The sequence below is a fragment of the Pseudonaja textilis genome, chromosome 2 (assembly GCF_049901715.1).
Source record: "Pseudonaja textilis isolate UNSWEBS1 chromosome 2, rPseTex1.2, whole genome shotgun sequence".
NCBI lineage: Eukaryota > Metazoa > Chordata > Lepidosauria > Squamata > Elapidae > Pseudonaja > Pseudonaja textilis.
Window position 1 is genome coordinate 189,380,675 of NC_141991.1, and position 10,823 is coordinate 189,391,497.

At 35.8% G+C, this 10,823-nt stretch overlaps 1 protein-coding gene across 2 annotated transcripts in view; it reads right to left on the minus strand.

The window, feature by feature from the left end:
• The window catches only part of UHRF2 (ubiquitin like with PHD and ring finger domains 2), a 74,837-nt gene that overhangs the window by 58,791 nt on the left and 5,223 nt on the right, over positions 1-10,823 (minus strand). The window contains exons 1-2 of one of the 2 annotated variants that reach the window (XM_087926672.1): positions 9,434-9,466; positions 4,598-4,840 (exon numbers count right to left, since the gene is read on the minus strand). In XM_087926672.1, coding sequence (XP_087782798.1) covers positions 4,598-4,840; positions 9,434-9,451 — 261 coding nt within the window. In that variant the 5' untranslated portion in view covers positions 9,452-9,466. Of the gene's footprint in view, positions 1-4,597; positions 4,841-9,433; positions 9,467-10,823 lie in introns of those variants that run through there. The other variant, XM_026703726.2, reaches the window with a different exon arrangement.

The following is a 10,823-nucleotide window of genomic DNA, read 5'->3' on the forward strand; positions in this document are numbered from 1 at the left end:
CTGACATAAAAAGAATAAGAGTTATGACTGTACTTCAGTTACAGCACTGAAGTTAGAAGCATAGGTAAATGGCTTCTAAGAACTGAACTATTAACAATGTTTGAGTTCTAACTGCAGCATTTCAACAAATTTCTATGGTAACTGAATATTAAACAAGGCAAAAAGGCTTTTACATTTTCAGCCACATAGTTTCACATGGAATACAGCTTATAAAAGCATGTCAGAAACCAGCAAAGTATTATTTTAAAAAATTGCAGTCACAATAAAAACATCAAATTGTGGTACTGTAATAAAATTCTCAATGTTACATTATCAATGTTAATTTTCAGAGATTCCATAATCATTATTTAAAAAATTTTCAACAAAAATCAGGAACCAAAAGGGTAAACCAAGAAATAGTTCCTATTTTCCTGAGCCCTGGTGGTTACAGTTCAAGCCAAGGAAAAAACATAGCTCCTTAAGGACTACTGACAGGTACCTCAAGGGAAGCTACATCAGGGTTAGGGTTAGGGTTTCGAAGTTTCTTTGCCTGATTTAGAATCCCAATACTGCACACATCAAGCATTACACCATATAATTTAGTCAACAGACATTTTAAACTTTAACTAGACAAACTGTGACCTATTGGGTAATTATTTCAGAGAAACATGATGACCATGGGAGACAATAAAGTAGTGAGAGTAGAAACAATTTCCAATTTCCTGCTGGTTTCACCACTGACTTTCCTTGTAGGAAGCTGGAAGAGAGCATTAGAAATTACAATTATGTGACTATGGCAGACAGCAGAGGCATGGAAGCCCTAGAGCAACTACAACTTTGCCATAGGGAACTACAACAGGCCTGGAATTTTGGATGCATTCTTCAAGTTAGTCTATTTGAGGTATGTTAATTCAACAATTGTTGTCCTGTGATGCACCATTCCTACCAATTGGATATTGCAAACAGATAACCAGCAGGCATACGTACAGATATAGCATGGCATTATTTCTACTTAATTGTTTTATTATTGCTTATGGCACAATAATAATTATTTTGAATTTTCTCTGATTTGGTCTTGCCTTCATATTTTTAATAAAAAATATCATTTGTTCTCTTTAATACAAGAAATAGCTAATATATTAAATTGGAAATTATACCTAATCAGTTGATACCCTAAATACTCTCTTGATAAACTTCCATAACAAAGAAATTTTTTGATAAAAAGTTTAATCTCAGTAAGCAGAATGGCTGGAAGGGACCTTGGAGGTCCCCCCTGCTCAAATGGTACCCTACACCAGCAGTTGCCAACTGGTGGGCCACAGCCCACTGGTGGGCCATGAGAAAATTTGGGTGGGCCACAGAGTAATCTCACCCCCAGAGCACCCCCACAAAGCAATTAATGCAGGCTGCGCAGAAACACATGGCCCGTGGGAACCTTCCCCGCCCACTCACTCCTTACCCCGCAAACTTGCCTGCTAAATTTCTATTTTTCCTTTTTCCAACCATCATCTGTTCTGCTGTGCTGGGAGATTTAGATTAGCTAGGAAGCAGGAAATGGTTGGATTTCTTGCTTTCTAGCCAGTCTTTAGGTCTTCGGCTCTGCTTTTAAGTACAGCCAAATCTTAGGACTGAAGGTTTGCTTGCAAGCAAATTCAGTGCAGACTCACAGCAAGCAAATTTGAGAGACTGAACTAGCCAATGGCAGATAGATAGATCACTCAATGATTCTGTGAGCAACTCAATCTCCCTGCTTTGCCTGATTTTGGGTAAAAGTTGCTCTTTTTTATAAAAAATTCAATATTTATATAATTATTTATATATTTGCATAAAAGCCATGCCCAGCCAGTCACATGACTGCCAAGCCACACCCACAAATTAGGCCACACCCACAGGACCAGTTAGTGGTCCCTGGGATCTAAAATTATGAGTTTGGTGGTCCCTGAGGTCCAAAAGGTTGGCAACCCCTGCCCTATACCATTTCAGACAAATGACTATCCCATCTCTTCTTTAAAACTTTCAATGTTGGAGCACCCACAACTTCTGGAGACAAGCCTTTTTACCAATTAATTGTTCCAACTGTCATGAAATTTCTCCTTAGTTCTAGGTTGATTCTCTCTATCATTAGTTTCCATCCACTGTTTCTTTTCCTACCCTCAGGACAAGAATAGGTTGACCATGTCTTTGTGGCAGACCTTAGATATTGGAATCCTGCTAGTCCTTCATTAAACTAAACATATACTATTCTTGCAACTGTTCTACGCATGTTTTAGCCTCCAGTCCCCTAATCATCTTTCTTCCTCTTGTCTGCAATCTTCCTAGGGTTTCAATGTCTTTTTTATATTGTGGCAACCAAAACTGGATGCAATGTTCTAAGTGTGGTCTTACCAGGGCATTATAAAGTGGTAATAACACTTCAAGTGATCTTGATCTCTGTTAAAACAGCCTAGAACTGTGTTGGCTTTTTTTAGCAGTTGAGACACTGCTGGCTCATATTTAAGTGATTGTCATTTGGAAGTAAAGGAATCTTTAGTTATAAATGTTATATAAATTTTCCATCACTTCCCTCTTTTTAATAACTCATGCTTTCTCATTGTCAATTCAGCTTAGCAGAAAGATCTTTGGTTTTTGTTTGGTTAATGGAGTGTTTAGAACCAGGTACTGTATAATATTAATGGTGAAAAGTAAATATAACTATTGTCCTATTTCTTGTAAAAAGAAAAAAACCCACACACACACAACATCCATAAGCAAATGATTGTCTCCAATCAACTAACATATTATGTCGAGATGCCTAGGGCCAGTGGTGTATTGACCATTAAGCAGACTAAGCATGTCTGCTTAAGCACCAGGCCCAAAAGAGGGCAGACTAAGCATGTCTGCTTAAGCACCAGGCCCAAAAGGGGGCACCACAAACTTTTATGTAGCCTAAGCTTGGTTTCGTTTGTACAGTATGTACAAAGGAAGGGACTGAGATTTGTCAGTGCTTAGGGCACCAGTGAGCCTTAATCCATCACTGCCTAGGGCAGATTTTCATACTAAATGCAAAGGCAACTATTGTTATTAATAATTTAAAATATATTAAAACATTTGGAAAGACATAAAAAACATGCACTGCAGAAAGATGGGGTGAGAAAGAAAACTCTGTTATTTCCCTTTATTTAACCAAAAAATTAACAAAATTTTGTTTTGCTTATTTAACAAAAATAAATCCTATATGAATAGCCTACATCAGGGCTGTCAAATACCCAGCCCACAGGCTGGATGCGTCACACGCCCGGTTTAGTGAACGGGAAAAAAGTTCCGACATGTCACACACCGCCGCCATGAAAACGTGAGTTCGACACCCCTGGCCTACATAAATAACCAGTGTTCTATAGTATTGATCTAGTACAAGGGTCTTCAAACTTGGCAAGTTTAAAACTTGTGGACTTCCAAATCCCAAAATTCCTGAGCTAACATGACTGGAGGAGGAATTCTGGGAGTTGAAGTCCACTAGTCTTAACGCTGTCAAGTTTGAAGACCCCTGGATCCAGAAACACGAAGGCCCTAACATAGAAAATCTCTTAGCCCAACCTACCTCTTCAGGCTTTTGTGAGTTAAATGGAGATGCAAGACAACTCACTTTTAGCACATAAAGAAAATGTAGGATAGAAATCTAATTGTTTTTAATTAGTTAATTTAAGAGAGCTAATTTGATGCTAAGGCACAAGGATAGAAAATGGGAAACTATGAGTTCTAGTCCTGCCTCAGATACAGTCAGTTAGGCGACTATGATCCAGTCACTCTCTTGAAGTCCTAGGAAGAAAGCAATGGTAAATCATTTCCAAAATCTTTAAAAAACATTTGTAGGGCCTTGTGCTGGTAGTTATCAGAAATCTAGACTGACTTGGAAGACACCCCAAATAATAATAGTTATTATTTATTAAACAATCTTTTGCAAACTTATTCCAATGCAAATATACTGTTGCCCCCATAATTTCCACCCAGCAGACTTTAATTCTGGAATCATGGGGCTTTTGGTCCAATATACAGTATATAAAAGGAGACAGTTTAGAAAAGTCTGCATAAAACCCCTGGCCAATTCATATTTCTGATTACAGAAATTGCCTCCATCTGATATCTTCTTCTTTGTTATACTTGCCTAGCAGAACCAGCCACTTCATTCTAGAGTAGGGGTCCCCAACCCCTGATCTGTGGACTGGCACCAGTCTGAAGTATGCCAGAAACCAGTCCGCACGAAGAAGCGAAGCCCCACTCATGGGCTAAAGGCAGCATGCTAAACCACGTACCCTCCAGTCCATGGAAAAACCTTTCTCCTAGAACCAGCCCTAGGTACCTAAAGGGTTGGTGGGGCACTGTTCTAGAAAGCCCTGAAGCTTTGAAAAAATATGAAGCTGGAGGCTGCTGTGGAGAGGAGGGAATGATTAAGTTGCTTTTCCACTAACACTTCTCTGTTCTAGCTAGCAGATTTAAACTAGATGAAATCATTATAGAATATTTCCTGTTTTAGAACAGGCGTTCAATATATACAGTAGTCCTCATTTTTTTTAAAATGAATTCATAACCAGTTTGGAAATGTAAGTAGGAGACAAAGTTAACATTAAAAAATAAAACATACCTTATATTCACCAATACCAGGATCTATAAGAAAGGAGCGAGATGATGTAGATGGCAAATTTGATGATCCACTGTTCACTCCTTGTTTGACTTTATTCTTACAGTTGGTAACCACACAGGGACCAGGCTTTCCATCTTTTTTATTCAAAATTATAGAAGGAACATCAGACTCTGAGCGTATCAAAAGCTGAACTATATCATTCAGTCCAACATTATAATCAAATAAGGTATGGCCATCTTCAAGCTATTTAAAAAAATGCAAAAGAAAATCCATCAGAAAAATACATATTATAAGAAATCAAAAACCTCAAAATTAAAAATAGAAAAAGCTTACATGAAAATAAAATCTATAATGTACAGAATAGCTGGTATTAATGACATATTATCTTTGGTTTTTAGGGGATTTAGAACTCTCAATGAAAATGTAAAAAGCTTCATTGAACAAAATGCCACAATATACTTATTTATTTAGTATATTTCTGTTTCTATTTTACAACTAAATAAACATAAAACAAAATTTTCCTTCCCTTTACAGGGAAACTTTCCACACCATTCCAGAGAGTTATTTGATATCCAAAATAGTTTTTCAGGGTCTATGGAAGGAAATAGCAAAAATTGTTTACCACTACTTTCTCCAATAGAAGAAACAGCAAAGTACTCTTCAAGGGAAGTCTGGAGCCAAATATCAGATTAGTATTGGATTTAACTACTCCTTAGTTAAAGAATGATACTAGAAAAGGATTTAGTTATGTGATTTAACTTCTGGAAAAGCACCAAAAAGTCATCCTATACCAGAAAACCCTATTTATAGACAGAGGTTTGTTCTCCATGCTTGCTGCTCCGCTCCTGGAGATTTCGTTACCAAACTAGGTTAACATCTTCAATTCTGCTGAAGATGTTACCTAGTTTGGTAACGAAACATCCAGGAGCCAAGTAGCAAGCTTGCAGGACGAACCTCTGCTTAAATCTACAACCCAAGCTATGAATATTCTCTACAATTTCTAACTCTGTTAATAATCCAATAACTAAGAATAGGACAAGTGATAGACAAGTGTTGTATCTTATGATTCTTGATGAATGTATTTTATTTTCTTTATGTACACTGAGAGCATATGCACCAAAGACAAATTCCTTGTGTCCAATCACACTTGGCCAATAAAGAATTCTATTCTATTTCTATTCTATTCCATTCCATTCCAGAACTCCAATTAAAATGTGATATGTTAATTCACTACTTCCTTCCTGTTAGAAGGAAAACACAGGAACAAAAAGAGATGGGAGATACAGTAATCTCATATACAATGGTGCGTTAAACTTTCTAAATATGTACACTTTCTTCAGTTATATTCAGTCTCAGAATTACCTAGCGACACAAAGTGAAGTCTTTAATTTCATATATCAGTAAATACCTGATATATCTAACATGTGAAAGAAAGGGGATTATCAAGTTATTATTCCAACTCTACTGCTGAAGACACTGCCACGTGCCCAGCAACACTAGGGCCAAACAATGTTGCCAAATCTTGCCCTTACCCTATTTTCAGATTCTGCAAAAGCAATTAAAACATTTCCTACTCTTCCCAAAATTGAAAGTGAATTTGAGATATGATAACAGCAAGTTAATATCGAAGTCCTGTTTTGCAACACTGGGGAAGGCATTAGGAATTTAGTTCCCCACACTTTCACTTCAGGAAAAATCAGGAAAACAATAGAAACTAGGCCACTGAATTCTGATAAAGTCATCAGTTTTGCTTCAGAAGACATTCTACAATTCAGCATTTTACAAGCAGTCCTTGATTTATGACTGTTTGCTTAGTGACCATTCCAAATTACAATGGAAAAGTTATTTACAATCTGTTTCCAAAGTTACTATTGCTGAACCCCTTGCCCTGCAGTCATGTGATCGCATTTTGGGTGTTTAGCAAGCAGCTCACCTTTATGGCCATTTGCAGTGTCCCACGTTCACATGACCATGATGCACTTTTTTTCTGATTTCTGTAATTTACATTGTTTCCAGCAAAAGACACACAGGGAAATTGATTCACTTAATCACTACTGCAAAAAATGTCAAAAAATCCGACCTGCTGTTTTGATGCCTTGACCTACAACCACAATGACTTATGATCATATTAAAAGTTCAATCATCATAGTAAGTCAAGAATTGTCTGTATCTTCCACACATGGAATTCAAACGGCCATTTATTGATGCAGGTTAAAGCAAACTTTAACAAATATATTAGAGGCACAAACTCAAATCCCATTCTCTACTTTAGTCTTCTATGACCATGTGCCATTCATATATGTTGTGAGTTCAAGTCAATTTTTTTTTAAATTACAATATGATCTTAGTATAATTACAGGAAACCATGTTGGGGAAGGTATTTTTCCTCATCTTATTGATAAGGGATCCAGTCTGGGGTCCAGACTGTATTAATTTCCTTCATCTATTATCAACAAGAATGTAAGTTCCATTCAGACTTTCAAAATCTTATTAATACACTAGGGGAAGAAAAACGCAAAATAGTAGCTTTGTCCTCTTTATATTCAAGGTGAATTTCTGAAGAGAAAACCTTCATGCCATAATTTTCAGGTAATAGCAGTAGCATCTCATCTTACAACAGTTAATTTAGTGACAATTCAAAGTTACAACGCTGAAAAAAGTGACTCATGACCGTTTTTCACACTTACGACCGTTGCAGCATCCTAGGGTCATGTGATCAAAATTCAGGTGTTTGGCAACTGGTTCATACTTATGACTGTTGCTGTGTCCCAAGGTCACGTGATCCCATTTGCGACCTCCTAACAAGCCAAGTCAATGGGGAAGCCTGATTCACTTAATAACCGTCACTAATTTATCAACTGCAGTGATTCAGTTAACAACTGTGCTAAGAAAGGTTGTAAAGTGGGACAAAACTCACTTAACAAATGTTTCAGTTAACAACAGAAATTTTGGACTCAATTGTGCTCGTAAGTCAAAGACCTCTTGGATACTGCTTCACAGTGCTTACAGCCATCACTAAGCAGTTTACAAAGTCAGCATATTGCCTTGAACAATATGGGTTCTCATTTGATTAGCAAGATTCGAACTGCTGAACTGCTGACAGTCAGCCAAATTAGCCTGTAATACTGCATTCTAACCACTGCGTCACCATGGCCAATGTTGCCACAACTATTTTCAATAGTTACAAATAAAAATAAATACTTGTTAATTGAAGAGGATAAATTTGGCCTCTATCTAAAAGTAAAATTACGAAGTATGTGAACTCTCTTATCTTCATTATAACAGTAATACCAGAAATAAATAAGAAATAAGAAAACTGCTTTTTATGCTTTTTTTAATATTCCTAAAAAAAGCAGCTTTTAAAACTTGAAATAACATTAAAAAAATAAAAACAGTCATTTCATGTTACCCTTGCTTCACCATCCAAATCTCATTAGTATTTTCTTAGTACATTCTTAGGACAAGAAGCTTTATAACATAATCAAGTAACTCATTAAGGCTAGTTTAGTTCAATTATATATATTGTATGCTTAGGGTTCCTCCCAACTGGCATAGTTTCAAACTACTCATGCAGACTTTGATTTAAGGTTGCCATACTATATAACAAATGTGCCACAATGTTTTCTTCAGTTGGAACAAGACAGAATGGAAACAAATCTGTCTGAATGATATGAAAACCTTAAAAAAACAAAATTAAGACTAAAACCAGAGGTGGGCAACTTGGTACTTTTACAGAAGGATCCTCTAGGCATAATTAACCATAAGCAAGGATGGTCATGCTTTGCAAACATGCTTATTGTAAAAAGTAATATATGCAGTACTGTAATCCCAATTACATTTCTAGCCACAATCACATTATAGCTTTACATGTACTTGCAGAGAAATCTGACAATAATACTGTATATCCTACGAACAACATGATATGTGAACCCTATAAAGATGCAATTTCTTTCACAATCCATCTGGCATGCTGACACTACAAAAGAATCTGTTGCAAATTCATTACAAGCTGAGAAACTAAATAATAACAGTTTTTCTTCCTGTCATCAAGATGAAGGATGAGGTAGCATAGTATGTTAGAGAATAATTCTAAATATCGATTCAGTAATAAAAATCATGCATGCTAAGAATCATAGAAGACTAGGCATTTCTATTTAGTAACTATTCAAAGGAAGAAGAGGGCTTTTTCCTTTATGGGAAAAACATGGGCATCAAGAAGGTAATAATTTCAACTTAAAAACAATATCCTCTTCTACAATAATGCAACAGATAGTCCTTGACTTACAATGGTTCATTTAGTGACCGGTCAAAGTTACAACGGCACTGAAAAAGTGACTTATAACTGTTTTTCAGTTACGATCTTTGAAGCATCCTCATGATCATGTGATCAGATGCTTGACATCTAGTTCATACTTATGATTGTTGTTGTGTTCCAGGTCATGTGATCCCCTTTTGCAACATTCTGTGGTTGCAAATGAGGAAGCTAGATTCACTTAATCAAGTTACTAACTTATCAACTGCAGTGATTCATTTAACAACTGTCAGAAGAAAGGTCACAACATGGGGAAAATTCATTAACAAATGTCTCATTTAATAACAGAAATATTGGTCTCGATTATGATCACAAGTCAAAGACTACCTGTAATGGAAAAAGAAAACATTTGGAAAGAGAAAATAGCTGGATTTAGGTTTGCAAATTACTATAGTAAGCTTTGCTTGCTTTATGCTTTATACAAACCTAGCTATTTTAATATAGAAATAAGCAATAATTAAACAAGGCATGATTTAACATGAAATCTGCATTAATACCATCAGTGCGAATAGAACAATCTGTACCTCCTTTACTTTTTCCATTAGACCACCCCGGCAAAACATGTATTTTCCTATGCTCAAAAACAGATAAGAGTCAGCCAGCACTTGAACACAAAAGATGAGATGTGCCAATATTTCCATATATCTCAATCAGTTGTGAAACAGTGCTGAAGCAATATTACTCCTCATACAGCATCCATTACTGATTCTTCTTCTGCGTCCTTGTCTTGCATTATAACTGTCCTTGGCTTTTGATTCCTTACTACCGGTATCAGTAAACTTCATATTAAGATTTACAGTGCAGTAATCTGATAACTTACATACAACCATGTGACTGTCATTGTAGCCATAATATTTTAACACAACACGTACTGTAGTTTAGATAGGCAGTATGGTGCAATGGTTAACATGTTGAACTAAGACCAGAGAGATTCAGGTTTAAGTCTACTTTTAACCTTGAAAACTTACTACTTGCTTTAAGGCCAGTTATTTTCTCCTAGTCCAAATCAATCGTTCATGGTCATTATTATGGAATTTAAACAGAGACTCCCTATAAAAATAGTCTTTAAAATCTACCAGATAATAGCAGTTAAAAACAGATTATGATCAAAACACCCACATCTAATATCCTTTGGGTGTGTTGGACTATTAAATGGCAGCATGGCCATTTAGAAAGCACCAGAAATATTGATGTGCTGTTTGCTTGTAAGCAGAAACAAAAACAGTTATATAAATCAGTAAAAATATCGATATTATAAGTTAATGAATTTTGCTGCCATAATCACTAAAAGAAATCTAAAATATGGTATAGATTTATTTTAAACTATATTTACTATGAAAGAGACTTATTCCATTAATAAATCTGACAGCTTTTAAGGTACCACAATGTGCTTTAATTTAGTACACTTACATCATATCTTTGTTCTGAGAGCTTAAGGTACTGTGCATGTTGTTCCTCATCATTTTAACCTAAAATAATGTAATATCGACCATTGTAAGTAATAGGTATGGTTTTTGTTGTAATAAAGTAACAAACCCATGATTTTGATTACACGCTCAAAGTGTTACTATATTATTTAACTCCGGATTAAAGAAAACAAATAGATTTTATCTATTTATCCAATCCCATGTGCATTAATAACAGGCAGTTCTCCTTATATTTTGTCATCACAATAAAATATCCGGAATAACTTAAAAACGTTGCATCAGAACACAGTCCTAACATAGCACAATAAAATAAACTGATATTAGCCTGCCCTAGATTAATAACGTGAAAAACCGCTACTTTTTTCCCCTGAGCCACTGTCCTTTCCAATCGTCGCTAAACAAATAGATGTAAATCGAGGATTATCTGTACAGTGGCTGGAAGAAAAAAGCTTTTTCTTTTAACACCAGCAGAGCTGGCTAGCAGTTT